We start from the raw sequence: 16358 nt of genomic DNA, 5'->3' as shown, positions 1-16358 counted from the left end.
GGTAGTGACAGTTGGCATGTCTGCATCTGGGTGTTGCTTGGGTGAATGCTTGTGTGATCTGTGGTGCTTATGTCTGGATGAGCTGCCCTTGGGTGTTGAGGTGTGTGCAGGCTGGTCTGATGGTGTGGATGGGATAGGCTGAGGAACAGGAGACAGAGACAGGGTGGAGGCAGTCAGAAGAGGGAGGCTGGAAACAGGGACAATGGCTGCCGTCAGTGCTGAGGCCAGAGCATTGAACGATCGTTGATGGGCAGCCTGACCCGAATGAATGCCCTCCAGGTATGCATTGCTCCGATGCACCTCCCTCCCTACCCCCTGGATGGCATTCAAAAGGGTAGACTGCCCAACAATGATGGTCTGTAGGAGGTCAATGACCTCCTCACTGAGGGCAGCAGGGGTAACAGGGGCAGGGCCTGAGGTGCCTGGGGCGAAGGAGATGCCCGCCTTCTTGGGCGAGCGGGCACGGAGCGAAGGCTGAGGGGCTGCTGGGAGGGCGGAGCTGGTGCGCTGGGTGGCGGCTGTACCTGTAGAGGCGGGGGGCCCGGATGTTGCCGCCACCGCTAGGGATCTCCCTTCCGAGGACGTGTCGGTGTCGCTGGTGTCACCACGGGTCCCCGTTGTGGTGCTCCCCTCGCCCTCTGTATCACTGGTGACCTCGGTGTCTGTACCATGGCCCACCGGGGCCTTGTGACTTGCAGCTCCCTCGTGCTCTGATGCCAATTCTCCTCCGCCTGATGATGCTAATGCACACATGCACAAGAAGATAAAGAAAAAGGGTGGGGGGAGAAATAAAAACAGGTTGAGTGCATGCATTGACAACACCGTTGGCGGAGAGGACAGACACAGGAGCCTCATGCACTACGCCGCGCAATCGGGGTACACTACTCAGTACTTGTGACTAGGCCAACAGGTCTATGGACAACAAATGCGCACATGGGTGATGCTGGACCATGGATTGCTGTACTTGGCACCCTACAGAGGTGGGGGGCGGGGGCACAGGGCCATGCCTAAAGGAGGGGACTACACTACAGAAAGCGCCCTGGCCTAATGTCACCCACAGCCCTCCTCCCCCACCCAGACGCCTCCACTGCGTGTAAAGATAGCAGAATGTGCTGGTACTCACCCCCTTGTGTCTGCTGTGATGTCCTCACGCGCCCATCCAAATCGGGGTAGGCCACCGCCAGGATCCGGGACATCAGGGGGGTCAAGGTACGACTGGCACCCCTCCTATGTTGGGAGGCCATCCCCAGCAGTGACTCGGCGGTCTTCCTGGTCCCGCGGCGGATGTCCTCCCACCTCTTTCGGCAGTGGGTGCCCCGTCTGTTGTGGACCCCCAGGTCCCGGACTTCCTTGGCGATGGCACGCCAAATGTCGACTTTCTGATGGGCGCTGACCTATTTGACATGTACAGGGTGGGAAAGAAAATTTCAACATTTTCTGCATGTTAGATGTGATTGCCCCCCCCTCCCCAACCCTGCCATGTGACACATGCTCTCATCTGTCGTGCCTTGCACTCCTCATTCGCTCCCCACCCCACCATCTTACATCCACCATACACAACCCAGGCATAGCCCATTCAACGTGCACCCAGTGGACTTACCTGTTGGTCTGGAGGACCGTAGAGTAGCGCATACTGGGGCAGGACCCCATCCACAAGTTTCTCCAACTCTTCTGAAGTGAAGGCAGGGGCCCTTTCCCCAGTCGCAGCAGCCATTGTCTCTTCCAGACCGAGGTCACAGCAGCACTTGCAGTATAGGTCCTCTCCTGTGGATGATCAGGTCTCGAGTGATTAATCAGATAGAAAATGGCAGTCACGCCCTCGCGGTGCGTACCGCGGCGGTGCGTACCGCGCCCGCCGGCGCACATCGTCATTGGCTCCTGAGACCCATAGGGTTCAATGTTAACCAATGCTGCTTTGCGCCGCGGTCTTCGACCGCCTACCGCCACGGTGTGCCACGCCAGCATAGTGACCTCACATCCCACTGTCACACTTCACAGGTCAGGCAGCCGCCATTTCAAGGGCCCCCATATCTTAATTTCTACTGCGTCACACAGGCCTAGGCCTTGCATTGCCACTCATACAAGCCTTTCAATGCATAGCGATTCGTGTACTGTGCAAGCTGTGTGAACGAACCTGTGGGTTGCTTGACTCTGTGCTCCATGTTGTCCTTCCTAGGCACCGTCCGCTGGGACTTGCGAGGAGAAGGATGAATCCTCCTGTGTACCGACCGCTGGTGGACCTGTCAACAATGGAAGAACGACATATTATACTTTGATACCGACTTGACCGAGCCACTATACATGAACTGTGTGCCCAGCTGGAGCCTGACCTGATGTCCCCCATCCGCCAACCCACAGGGATTCCCCCTCTGGTGCAGGTTCTGTCAGTACTCCATTTTTTGGCAAGTGGGTCTTTTCAGACAACAGTGGCCATGTCATCAGGGATGTCTCAGCCTATGTTTTCTAAGGTTTTGTCCAGAGTGTTGTCTGCCCTGATGAAATACATGCGGAGATACATTGTTTTCCCTGAGGAGGGTGATTTGGCCACTGTGAAGGTTGATTTCTATGCCCTTGGACATATCCCCAACATCATTGGTGCCATTGATGGGACCCATGTGGCTTTAGTACCCCCAAAAGACAATGAGCAGGTGTACAGAAATAGAAAAAATTACCATTCGATGAATGTCCAGGTGGTCTGTTTGGCTGACCAGTACATCTCCCATCTAAATGCCAAGTTCCCGGGGTCAGTGCATGACGCGTATGTCATGCGAAATAGCAGCATCCCTTATGTGATGGAACAGCTACAGAGACACCGTGTGGCTAATAGGTGACTCTGGTTACCCCAACCTGCCTTGGCTATTGACCCCAGTGAGGAATCCCCGGACCAGGGCAGAGGAACGGTACAATGAGGCACATGGCCGAACTAGGAGGATTATAGAACGGACCTTCGGGGTCCTGAAGGCCAGGTTTAGGTGCCTCCATATGACTGGTGGATCCCTAATGTACTCACCAAAGAAGGTGTGCCAGATCATCGTGGCCTGCTGTATGCTTCACAACCTGGCTTTGCGACGCCAGGTGCCTTTCCTGCAGGAGGATGGTCCAGATGGTGGTGTTGTAGCAGCTGTGGAGCCTGTGGAGAGTGAAGAGGAGGAAGACGACGGGGACGACACGGACAACAGGGACACAGTTATACAACAGTATTTTCAGTAGCACACAGGTAAGAATCACCCACGCCATTTTACATTTACTTCTGGCCTCCTGCATCTCTACTTTCTGTGTTTCCCCCCAGTTCCTTTTCACTGATTTTTGACTTTCCCTTCCCTTTTCAGAGCTGTATGACTCACAGCGTGACCTCTGCTTTGTTTGCCCATGGACTACTGCTTATTGACACTGGTATGTTGTCATCACAATGTAAATGAACATTATTGCACCGTTATGTGTAATACATTTGTAAAGAATACAAGCAGACTCCTGACATTTGAAGTGCAATTGGTGATTTATTTAAAGTGCTGCGTATAGGTCCATGATAGTAAAACGGTGATGGGTGGGGGTGGAGTAATGTCCATGGCAGAATCCAGTTCTCAGTAGCACAGGTGCATTGCCCATATGCCTGCGGAAGGATGGAGCAGGGGCAGTTCAAGGTTGGACAGGGTGACAATGTGGGACAGTGGGATGACATCAGGGGGTATCTTATGCTGGCGGGGGTCTTGGCATCCTACTCTGTCTTCTTGTGTGATCTCAGGTTCCGCTTGCGGGGTGGTTGATCTTCAGCAGGAGGTGGGGTTCTGGTGGCCTGTCGTGGTGTGGGGGCCTCCTGTCCACTAGCGCCGGCGGAGGTGGTAGGCTGTTCGTCGTCCGGGCTGGTGACAGGGGCCCTTTGGGGTGCCACATGGTCCCGCAATGTGGTGACTATCTGGTTGAGGGCCAGGACGATGGTCCCCATTGCGGTACCAATGTTCCTCAGTTCGTCTCTGAACCCCATGTACCGTTCCTCCTGCTGTGCCTGGATCTCCTGGAACCTGGCCAGTACTGTCGCCATCGTCTCCTGGGAGTGGTGGTATGCTCCCATGATGGTGGTGAGGGCCTCTTGGAGAGTGGGTTCCCTGTGCCGGTCAACCCCCTCTCGCACAGCAGCCCTCCCAGTTGCCCTGTTTCCCCGGGCCTCTGTCCCCTGGACGGTGTGCCCACTACCACTGCCCCCAGGTCCCTGTTGTTGTTGGGGTGGTGGGTCAGCCTGGGTGCCCTGTAGTGGCGGACACACCGCTGATTGACGCGTCCTGGAGACAGAGGCATGGGCCCGCTGGGTGGGAGCTGTGCTGGTATTCTCAGAGGGGGTTGGGTCTGCTGTGGCCAGTGTCTGTGTGTGGGGAACCGACTGTCCAGAGGTCCCCGATGGTCCGGGCTGGTCATCAGGTTCTAGGTCGACAGAGCTGCTGTCATCACTGGGGGCCTGTTCTGGGGGCGGGATGGACAAATCTGGACCCTCCTGGCCGGTGTGTTGGCGTTCGGGCCCTGCAGGGGTAAAAGAGTATGGTTATTGCTTCTGTGTGTGCCATGGCGTGCGATTTGTGGGTGCCCTTGTCCCCCAGTGCTGGCATTCCCTTGTGGGAGGAGTTGTGAGGGTGGTTTGTGAGGGGGGATGGGTATGTGCAGTGGTCATGCTTAGGTGATGGGTGTCCATGGTTTGTGGTGGCATTCAGGGATTGGGGTTGTGTTGGGTGGGTTGTGCTGGTGAGACATTGACAGGGAGGATGTGTGCTGGGGGGTTGGGGTTGAGGGCTGGGGTGTGGGTTGGCATGCTGGTGGGTGGGGGGGGTGAAGTAGTTGAGATTAGACTTACCAGAGTCCATTCCTCCGCCTACTCCAGCGAGGCCCTCAGGATGCAGGATGTTCAAGACCTCTTGCTCCCATGCTGTGAATTCGGGTGGAGTGAGTGGGGGTCCGCCGCTAGTCTTCTGCACAGCGATGTTGTGTCTTGACACCATCGACCGCACCTTCCCCCGTAGGTCGTTCCAGCGCTTTCGGATGTCTTCCCGGTTTCTGGGATGCTGTCCCACAGCGTTGACCCTGTTGACGATCCTTTGCCATAGCTCCGCCTTCCTAGCTATTGTGGTGTGCTGCACCTGTGTGCCGAATAGCTGGGGCTCTACCCTTATTATTTCCTCCACCATGACCCTGAGTTCTTGGTCCGAGAACCTGGGGTGTCTTTGGGGTGCCATGGGGTGGTGTGGGGTGGTGTGGGGTGGTGTTTGTGGTGATGAGTGTGGTGTGTGTGTGGTGGTGTGTGGTGTTTTGTGCGTGGATGTAGTGTGGGTGATGATGTTGTGTTCCTGTGTGTGTTGGGTTTTTCGATAGCTGTGCTCTCTCTCTCTCTCTCTCTCGCCTTCTCTCCGAAATTCTAGTAGTGGGGGTTTGTGGGTGATGTGGGTGTGTGTTTTATAGTTGATTGGATGTGTGGGAGTGGTGTATGTATGTGTATCAGGTGTGCGTATTTCGAATTGTCCAATGTGGCTGTGTTTTGTAAAGGTGTGTGTATTTTGACCGCGGCGGTGTGTACCACCAATGGAATACCGCGGTTGAATGACCGCCAAGTGGATTCGTGGGTCGTAATGGCATGGGCGTGTTTGTGTTGGCGTGACGGTGGAGGTTTGGCCATCTCCAATTTATCGCTGACCGCTGATGAGGCGGCCTTCCATGGATGTCGGGTTTTTGGCGGTTTGGCAGTTGTGGGTCAGAATGCCCGTGGCGGTTTGCCGCGGCGGTAGAATGGCGGACTTCTGACCAGCGGTAAGAGCCTTTTACCGCCGAGGTCAGAATGACCCCCAGAGTGTGGTATCCCTATCTGTTGAGCATGGGCATCGACACTCAGAGCAGTCTGCCTCTTTGGGAGGATCTTCTGTTGCAGCAGCATGGCAGAGTTCTGCACCTGAAACTGAAAAAGCTTCACTTTCATGTATTGAGATTCTGTGGCTCCAGTTGACAGTATTCAACCTTCCTCCTGAAATCTGCAATGTTATCTTGACAGCCAGGTGTCCCTCCACCAAGATGCTATATGCCTACCTTTGGAGCAAGTCAATGGCATGATGTAGATATCAACATGTTAACCCTTTGTCTGCACCCCTTTTCCAAGTTCTCCTGTGTATTCTTTCCTTGGCCCAGCAGGGCTCTGGGCACGATGACAGGTTATCTTTCTTCTATCTCTGCATTTTTGCGGTTGCCAGACCAGTCATCCCTCTTTAAATGCCCTGTTGTACATAGGTTCTTGAAAAGTCTCCAACATATGTTTCCATCAGTGTCTTTTATTATGCCCCAGGGGTACGTTCGTCATGTCCGCAACTTTTGAGCCACTTCACAACTGCCCACTCAGACTCTTAACCATCAATATGGCCTTTCTGGTGGTGATAGCATCTGTCTGGAGGGTCAGTGATATACAGGCACTGTCTGCACATACTCCATGCCTTACCGTCTACCCAGACAAGTTGGACCTTTGGACTCAAGCATTCTTTTTACCTTTGGTTGTAACTCCCTTTCAAGTGGGCCAATCTATCACTCTGCCTACCTTCTATGCTCCACCTCACCCCTCTAAAGAAGCGGAGAGACTCCACTGACTGGACCTAAAAAGAGCATTGTCGTTCTACCTTGACCACACTAGAGACTTCTGGGTAGACAATTAACTCTTAGTTCGATACCACGGAGCCAAGAAAGGGAAGGTGGTGCCGACATGCACCATCTCAGTATGGATAGTGGTCTTCATCAAAATGTGCTATGCACTGGCCAGAAAGCAACCTCCTGAGGGCTTGAAAACAAACTCTACCAGACCCAAGGCTGCGGCCACTGTTTTACATCACAAGCTTCTGTAGTGGATATCTGTAAAGAAGCAACGTGGACTTCCTTGCTCACGTTTACGACTCACTAGTGCCTGGGCAGGCAGGCCCGCTGTGACAGGTACTCTGTCCATTTGGTCCTACAGGACCTTTAATTCTAATCTGCAGCCTCACCTCTGGGGAGGTATTGCTTGGGTATCTATTCTAACGTAAGGAATCTGCAGCTAGAAGTCTCTATGAGATTAACAGGTTCCTTACCGTTGGTGATGCGTTATCTGTTAGAGACTCTATCTAGTTACAGATTGCGTACCTGCCTTCCCATCCTCCCTGCTCTGAGAACGGATTGTAAAGAATAGGGTTCACCCCTTCTAGGGCCCTGGCCTGGCACACTAGTGGTCTGTTTTCCTTGTGGCGCTACGCTTTTAATGTGGAAAGTCGCAAAAAGAATCTGACATCAGCACACTGGGATGGCACCTTCATAGACACCGTGCACCTCACTTCCAGAAAAGACAACATGGATGGCACCACATGGAGTCGAACAATGCCACCTACTGGCATGCAGGTGTACTACTCATTGAAAATTTCTCAATCCAGTCTGATCCCTAAGGAATATTCTAAGGTAAGGAATACGTGGCTAGGTAGAGTCTGGAACAGAGCCACAGCTTACTTCCTGGGTCCTTCTGCTTCTACTTGTCAGCCGCATCAACAATTTCACCCCCTCTATGGCTATAATAGGGACTTCCAGTATTGTCAAGAGACGGAGCCAGCAAGGCAATTGCCCCAGCCTGCTTGTGATAGAAAGAGTGTGCAACCCAGTCTTCTGGTCCCCCAAGTGCTGCACCCTCAAAGCCTATTTAGCGCATACTTGATGGCACACAGCCACCCTGCCTGAGGCAGGATTTGACATTTTCCACCAAGGTGTCAGCTGTAAAAAAGTGGGTCCTGCAAATTGTTCCGCAGGGTTATATTTTACCATTTCTTGAAACCCTGCTGCACCTCTCACCATCATCAGACTGGCACCTCTCACCATCATCAGACCAGCTGATGGAGGTCCAACTGTCTCTCTTGCAGCAGGATGTGCAGGCTCTTTTGTCCAAAGGAGCCATAGAGAGGATACTGGGGCTGGATGCTGGTCATGGTTGTTCTTCCTGGTGCTAAAAACGGACAGAGGCCTCCTTACCATTTTAGGCCTTTACCCTTTCAATTACTTTCTATGGAAAGACAAGTTCAAGGTGCTCACCTTGGACCTTGTCTTGTCTGTCCTTGACCCTGGAGACTGAATATTAGAGTTGGACTTGCAGGATACTTATTTGCACATCTGTGTCCTTCAGGCCTACTAGCGTTACCTGCAGTTCACGGTAGGCCATGAAAAGTTTCAGTTCGCTGTGCTACCTTTTTGTCCTACCAGCTCTCCACACAAAAGTGATAGTGGTGATAGCAGCACACCTTCGGAGGGCAAGGATTTCAGTCTTCCCATACCTCAAGGACTGGCTATTAAAGACAGGCTTGCCTCAGGTGGTCCTCAACCATCTCCAGACTACACAGAATCTTCTGTCTTCATTGGCGTTCACCATCAATGTGCCAATGTCACACCTTACTCCTTCTCAGATGCTTCCCCTTGGTTTCGTGCCTTTCCGCCCAGAATGGAAAGTGTAAGAGGTTGCTAGAATTTATGGCCTCCTACATTCTGCTGGTTAGCAGGCCAGGTGACATATGCAGGCTCTGCAGTGAGATCTGAAGTCTCAGGGTACCCAACGCCAAGAGGACCACTCCAACCACATCCAGATTTCACATGAGACTGCAAAAAGATCTGAAGTGATGCCTACTGGACTGCGATATGATCAGCGGCAGACCCCTCACCCTACGCAACCCAGAGCTGACAGTGGTGACCTAGCTGCCAACTGGGAGTGGTGGTGATCAGAGGCATCTGATCTGTGGTGAAGTCTTGGGTCCATACCAGCCTTCTGGAGGAGAAGGCCATCTGCTTGGCATTGTAAGCCTTCCTTCCGTCCATCAAGTTGAGGCTGGTACAGGTTCTTACAGACAAGACCACTGCCATATGGCATTGCAAGAAGCAGGGAGGGGTGGGGTCACTGACCCGCTGCCAGAAAGATATGGGCCTCTTAAAAAGGTTGGACCACCAAGGAATTTTCCTGGTGGCGAACCACCTGGCAAGATCATTTAATGCCAGGGTGGACGAGCTCAGTTGTCGACACTTAGCAAATCACGAATTGCGGTTGCACCAAAGATGGCGCAAGCTCTCTTTTGTGAATCGGGAGAACCTTGGCTTGATCTCTTTGCCACTGGAGAGAACATGCAATGTCAGCATGCCTAGTGTGGAATTCAGGACTCCTGTGTGCATAGGAATCTGGGGTTAGTCCCTCAAAAGTAAGTAACTTGTTAATCTGATAGAGACTTCTAGTTGCAGATTCCTTACCTTAGAATTTCCCCCAGGCGTCAGACTGGATCCGGAGATGTTTCTTCAAGAAATACCCTTGCGCGTCGATAGGTGGTGTTGGTCGAATCCGCGGGCGTTGTTGGCGTCGTAGTCGCCGTGATGACGTCGGGAGTAGAACAGAGATGCCGCCTCAGTGCAGTGCCACCAGTTCTTTTCTTTCCACGTCACACGCTGATCCGGAGAGAGCTACCCTGGTCTCTTTTTGACCAATTTTGACCATCTTGTCAAATTTTTCTAGTGAGCTTTTGGTGGGTCGAGCATGTCCCCGAAGACGGGGTTCAAGCCGTGCGAGGACTGTCACTGCATGATGTTGGTGACGGATCCGCATCGGGTTTGTCTGTGATGTCTCAAGCGTGACCACCACCCGAAGTCGTGCTCCGAGTGCTGGGCCATGCACCCGAAGGCCTTGAGGGAGTGGTCCCTCAAGCTCATGGTGGCCCGGCGCTCGACTCTGCGTAGGTCCTGGTCTCGCTGGAGAGGAAGCCATCACCACTTGTCTTCTTCAAAATCTTTGGGTGCAGGTAAGAAGAAGAAGAAGTCGAAGCAGTCTCATCGCTCTTCGGCTTCGCCCCATCACTCAGCTGACTCGACGCTGGAGGAGCGTTGGCGCTCAAGGCCTCCGTCCTCAAAGCCTACTTCTGCGTCCGCTCCGCACTTCCCCGAGTTTCCGGGAGCAGGAGAGACCCCCGCTCAACTTAAGGAATTCTATGAGGCTATGCACCTCATCTTTGGGCAGACCGACCTCGATACAGCATCTTTGGGCCCAAGGGGTTCGGTTGAGAACCCTTTGGGTTACGCACCAACGGCTTTGGCTCCAGCCACCGAGGTCCCCTCCAGATCCGCTCACGGATCCGCACCGGCGCCGGATGCACAACTGAGGCCTTCCCCAGGGCAGGGTCAATTGTCGACGATCCCGATGTTGGTAGTGCCCACGATTCACCCTAGGTCGGATTTGGACCCTTTTTCCTAAGGGTACAAATTCGTAAAAGGATTGGAAGGGGCCCTGGAGCCTTATAATACCAGGATGATACCTCAGATACCGGAGGAGGCCCGTGCTATCGTCTCCCAAGCAGTCAACGATAGAAGAGATGCAGCGAAGTTCACAATCCGATGTGGGCTGGACACGACTGACTCTCTGGGCAGATCGGTTGCTACGACAGTGGCCTTGAGATGCCACACCTGGTTGCGTACTTCTGTTTTTTCTGGGGATGTCCAACAGTCTCTCATGAACATACCCTTTGATGGCTCCTGTTTCTTTGGAGACAAAGCGGACTCGGCCTTGAAGAGATTCAAGGATTCCTGGGCTACAACGGTCCCTTGGTCTTTCCTCTCCCCCTTAACCCCTGCAGTCCGCTTTTCGCCCCTTTCGTGGCCACGGACAGGCTCCCTGTTGTGTCCTCCGCCCAGCCACCCTGCTACCCATGCTCTTCAACTGCTGCATGGCTGGGGAGGTGGACGTGGGACAGGGAACCAGAGGTCTGCCCAGTCTACCTCTGCCCCCGCTGCAGCCTCCAAACCCTCCTAGTCCGTCCCCCCATTCCCATCCAGTTGGCGGCAGGATTTGCCATCACCTGCCCACTGGGAATCCATCACTATGGACAGGTGGGTTTTGCAGATCGTTCGAAAGGGCTACTCCCTTCCTTTCCAATCTGACCCACCAGCTATGCCGCCATCACTCAGCCAACACCCAGAGGATCATTTGGCACTTCGCCGCCAGCAAATCGCGGCTCTCTTGGAATAGGGAGCTATAGAGAAGGTCCCTGTGCCAGAAGTAGGTTGTGGTTGTTATTCTCTCTATTTTCTGGTGCCGAAAAAGGACTTACGTCCTATCCTAGACTTTCGGGACCTCAACTACTTCCCTTAAGAAGGATAAATTCTAAATGCTCACCCTGGCTCAGGTTCTGTCTGCCTTAGACCTAGGAGACTGAATGGTAGCGTTGGACTTGCAGGACGCTTATTTCCACATCCCCATCCTACCTGCCCACATACCTTACCTACGATTCGTGGTAGGTCACGAGCACTGTCAGTTTACCGTGCTCCCCTTCAGCCTTACCAGCGTCCCTTGGGTGTTCATAAAAGTGATGACGGTGGTTGCAGCTCTTCTGTGTAGGTTAGGGGTCTCAGTCTTCCTCTACCTTGAAGACTGGCTGTTGAAGGTGGACTCCACCAGAAAGTCATCTCCCACCTTCAGACTACAGCAAACCTCCTGCACACGCTGGTGTTCACTACAAACATGCCAAAGTCACACCTGACTCCCACTCAGATGCTCCCTTTCATCGGAGCTGTTCTATTCTAGACACAGTGCAGTTTTGGGCTTATCCTCCCGAAAAGCGAGTCCAAGATATTCAGGCTATGATTCCGATCTTTCAGCTTCTGTCTTGGGTTTCGGTGAGACTGACTCTGAGGCTACTGGGTCTCATGGCCTCTTGCATCCTGCTAGTGACACATGCCAGATGGCATATGCGGGCTCTGCAGTGGGACCTGAAGTGCCAGTGGGAGCAGCATCAGGGGAATCTCTCCGACAAGGTCCAGATCTCGGAAAGAACTGCGAGAGACCTGCAGTGGTGGTTAATGAATCAGGATTGGGTCAAGGGCAGATCCCTCTCCTTTCCCCAACCAGATCTTACGATTGTGACAGATGCGTCACTCCCGGGATGGGGCGGCCACATGGGAGAGGCGGAGATCAGAGGCCTCTGGTCTCCAGCGAAAACTGGGCTCCATATCAATCATCTGGAGCTCCGAGCGATTCGACTAGCATTGAAAGTATTCCTTCCCTCTCTCAAGGAGAAAGCAGTGCAAGTGTTCATAGACAACACCACCGCCATGTGGTACTGCAACAAACAAGGCGAAGGGGGGTCGTGGACCTTTTGTCAAGAGGCTCTTCGCCTCTGGACTTGGCTGGAACATCGGCGCATTTCTCTGGTGGTTCAACACCTGGCGGGCTCCTTGAATGCCAGAGCAGACAAACTCAGCCGACGATGCGTGATCGTTCACCAATGGCGTCTCCACCCGGACCTTGCTTAGACTTGTTCGCCTCCGTAGAGTACGCCCAATGTCAGGTGTTTTGCGCGTTGGAGTTTCCAAGGCGGCACTCGCTCGGCGACGCCTTTCGTCACGAGTGGAATTCAGGCCTCCTGTACGCTTTTCCGCCCATACCACTTCTGCCCAGAGTTCTGAAGAAGATCAGGCAAGACCGGGCCCAAGTTATACTGGTGGCTCCGGACTGGGCACGAAGAGTCTGGTATCCCGAGCTGTTGAGCATGGCCATAGCTCCTCCGACCAGACTGCCTCTTTGGGAGGATCTTCTGTTGCAGCAGCAGGGGAATGTCCTCCATCCGAACCTGTCCCCCCTCCGCCTCCTTGCGTGGAGATTGAGCTGCAACAGTTGACGTATTTTGATCTGCCACCTAAAGTCTGCAATGTTATCTTGGCAGCCAGGCGTCCCTCAACCAAAACTGTATACGCCTGTCATTGGAAGAAATTTGTGGCATGGTGCATCAACAAATCTGTTGATCCTCTATCTGGTCCACTTTCTCAAGTCCTCCTCTTTATTCTTTCCCTTTCCCAGCAGGATTCCACCCTGGACACTCTTAAGGGATATCTTTCTGCTATCTCTGCTTTCTTGAGGTTACTAGATCAGCCTTCCTTATTGAAATCTCCTGTAGTTGGGAGGTTTCTTAAAGGCCTCACACATCTCTTTCCTCCTGTCCCATTCCTCATGCCTCAATGGGATCTAAACCTGGTATTAACATACCTTATGTGGCCCCGTTTAAGCCACTTCACAACTGCCCTTTACAGCTGTTAACCATCAAGATTGTCTTTTTAGTTGCCATTACCTCTGCCTGCAGAGTAAGCGAGCTCCAGGCTCTGTCATCTAAGCCACCTTTCCTGACCATACATACTGACAAACTGGTACTTCGCACAAGGGCTTCTTTCTTACCTAAAGTAGTGACACCCTTCCATGTCGGACAGTCCATCACCTTGCCTACCTTTCTATGCACCCCACATCCCTCTCATGAAGAGGGGAGACTCCAATGTCTGGACCCAAAAAGAGCGTTGGCGTTCTACCTTGATCGTACCAAAAGATGTGTGGGTGCAAAGAAGGGGAAGGCGGTGCAGAAGAGGACCATTTCACGATGGGTACTCTTATGCATCAAAATGTGCTACGCTCTGGCTAAAAAGCAACCTCCTGAAGATTTGCGCGCTCACTCCACCAGAGCTACTGCTGCTACCACAGCGCTAGCACAGGACGTTCCAGTCCTGGACATCTGTCAGTCAGCAACGTGGGCATCTCTGCACACTTTTACCAAACACTACTGCCTGGACAGTCAGGTCCAAAGGGATGGGTACTTTGGCCATTCGGTCCTGCAGGACTTCTTGGTGTGATCTTGGTTACCGAGGATGGTATTGCTCGGGTATGTATTCTAAGGTAAGGAATTTGCAACTAGAAGTCTCTGTCAGATGTACAAGTTACTTATCTGGTAGAGACATGTTCTAGTTGCAGATTCCTTACCGACCCGCCCATCCTCCCTGCTCTGCGAACTGATTTCTAGGGACAGGAACTTCCCCTTAAGGGCCCTGGTTTTGGTGCACCACTCTCAGTGTTCTTCATGGCTCCATGCTACTGGTGTGGAAAGTTGTGAAAATAAACTGACGTCAGCGCGCCGGGGTGGCACCTATACACGACCGCGACGTCATCATGGCAAACACGACGCCAGTGACACCAGCGGAGTCGACCGGTGCCACCTGACGGCGCGCAGAGGTACTGCTTGAAGAAAAATCTCCAGATCCAGTCTGACGCCTGGGGAAATTCAAAAGTAAGGCATCTGCAACTAGACTATGGAGGTCATTCTGACTCCCGCCGGCTGCGGTAACTGCAGGGCCGGCGGGAGCCGGCGAATGACCGCATCGCGGTCAAATGACCGCGGCGGCCATTCTGGCTTTCCCGCTGGGCTGGCGGGCGACTGCCAGAAGGCCGTCCGCCGGCCCAGCGGGAAAGCGCCTTCAACGAGGAAGCCGGCGGAGTTGAAGGCGTGCGACGGGTGCAGTGGCACCCGTCGCGATTTTCAGTGTCTGCCTGGCAGACACTGAAAATCTTTGTGGGGCCCTGTTAGGGGGCCCCTGCAGTGCCCATGCTAGTGGCATGGGCACTGCAGGGGCCCCCAGGGGCCCCACGACACCCGTTACCGCCAGCCAGGTTCTGGCGGTCACAACCGCCAGAACCAGGCTGGCGGTAAGGGGGTTGGAATCCCCATGGTGGCGCTGCCTGCAGCGCCGCCATGGAGGATTCTGCAGGCCAGGGGAAAACCGGCAGGAAACCGCTGGTTTCCCTTTTCTGACCGCGGCTTTACCGCCGCGGTCAGAATTGGCCTGGATGCACCGCCTGCCTGTCGGCGGTGCATCCGCGGTCCCCGGCCCTTGCGGTCCATGACCGCCAGGGTCGGAATGACCCCCTATGTCTCTACTAGATATATCGTTACTGAAGGTAAGTAACTTGTACTTCTTGAATTACATTCTACTTGAAGTGATAATTAGGTTGGCACTCAGATTACCTAATTGCTTAGTCTTTTGTGTTGCAAAAGGCCCTTTAGTCAGCACCACTGCCTTATGGACACCCCCTTTGTCTAATTAAGGATGATTTAAGATTGGAAATAAAAGAGTAATCAGTAGTAACTTGTACTGATACACAAAATGATTCACTATTAAGATTTGTCACACTTTTTAAAACATGTACGGTTCATGATGCATTACCATCACAGTATCATTGAAATAGATCTACTAGACTTTTTTTCTGGAACTCTGTATTCAGGGTAAGACACAATAAATAAAATGAATGTAGTACAGCCTGTAGCCTGCAGCCATGGGGTATTGCAACCCAGTAAATGTGAATGGTGTTTAGTCTGGATTCATAGGTGTCGCTGTGGGAAACTTTGAATTGTTTAGGGGAATTAGGGGACAATAGAAAAACTGCCTCAATCAGGGTGCAGAATTTACCTTATTCCTGTGTGCTTGCATCCCACTCTAGTTGGCTTAAGTGTGGATAATACTTAAGTCCCTCCAGACATTTATAGGCAAAGGGTAATAAATTTCATCCTCTTGGTTTGGACACAGTTGCTTTGCAAAGCACTGGCAGAAGCTTAAAAGCTGAATCTTTTTCAAATTATTGCATGCATCTTTCCAGTGAATCTGTAGTGGCAAATAGATATCAGGGCTTACTAGATGTGCTTCTACTTTCTTTCATGAGCAGGCAGTGGAAGCTGTTGATTGCCAATATTCCATCCCTTTCGGCTCCAGAAGACAGGATTGTAATTTATTTATTGAATTTCAGTCAACATATACAGTACCTTTGAGGTGCATATATAGCCATGGTGATAGTCGTTATTCCAAGACTCACTATGTTGCATTACATTGTTTGAATAGAGTGTATTGTCTGGAGCAGGACAAAAGTTTGTTTCTATTGTTTATATTATTCTCAATTGACCTTTAAGTAGGAGAAATACCTTGGTCAATGTCTTTCTCTCTAAACTTATTTTTCAGTACTTACGTGTCATCCTGCTAATAATGTATCTTACCAAAGCTAACAATGCCTCCCGTTGTATTGCAGGCGACAGGTAGAGTGGGAGCCTGCAAGCAGTCTGATTGAAGGGGTTTGTTTGACACTGCAGAGGCAACCAATCATATCCTTCCTGCCTCATCTTAGGTCACTGATCAATGTCTGTGTAAATCTGGTAAGTAGTTGTGTGGCCTGTTTATCAAAGTATTGAAGTCCTAGACTGCCCTCAGGTAGTCAAAATCTGCTGCTGACTCACTGGACTCGAGATAGGCTTACAACACACCCTAGCCTACTTTTTCACTTAGTGATTTCCAATGAGAGAGGGAGGAAGAGAGAGAGTCATATATGTATGAGTGTGTGTGTGTGTGTGTGTGTGGGTGTGCATGTGTGTGTGTGTATGTAAGGATATGCCTCTTTTTCTATGCTCACCTTCAGATTTTTTCGACTGATGCTGGTTGTTTTTTTTACTCTGAGAGTGCACTGAGGCCTGCTAACCAGACCTCAGTGTCAGTACCCTGTCCCC

At 52.3% G+C, this 16358-nt stretch overlaps 1 protein-coding gene across 1 annotated transcript in view; it reads left to right on the top strand.

Moving 5' to 3' along the window:
• UNC80 (unc-80 homolog, NALCN channel complex subunit) overlaps positions 1-16358 on the top strand; it is a 2774722-nt gene that overhangs the window by 2172276 nt on the left and 586088 nt on the right. Inside the window, exon 51 of the mRNA XM_069225668.1 lies at positions 15887-16010. Coding sequence (XP_069081769.1) covers positions 15887-16010 — 124 coding nt within the window. The remainder of the gene's footprint in view (positions 1-15886; positions 16011-16358) is intronic.

The sequence above is a fragment of the Pleurodeles waltl genome, chromosome 3_1 (assembly GCF_031143425.1).
Source record: "Pleurodeles waltl isolate 20211129_DDA chromosome 3_1, aPleWal1.hap1.20221129, whole genome shotgun sequence".
NCBI classification, from domain to species: domain Eukaryota; kingdom Metazoa; phylum Chordata; class Amphibia; order Caudata; family Salamandridae; genus Pleurodeles; species Pleurodeles waltl.
The sequence above is the reverse complement of the archived record's forward strand: the minus strand, read 5'-3'. Positions and strand labels throughout refer to the sequence as shown.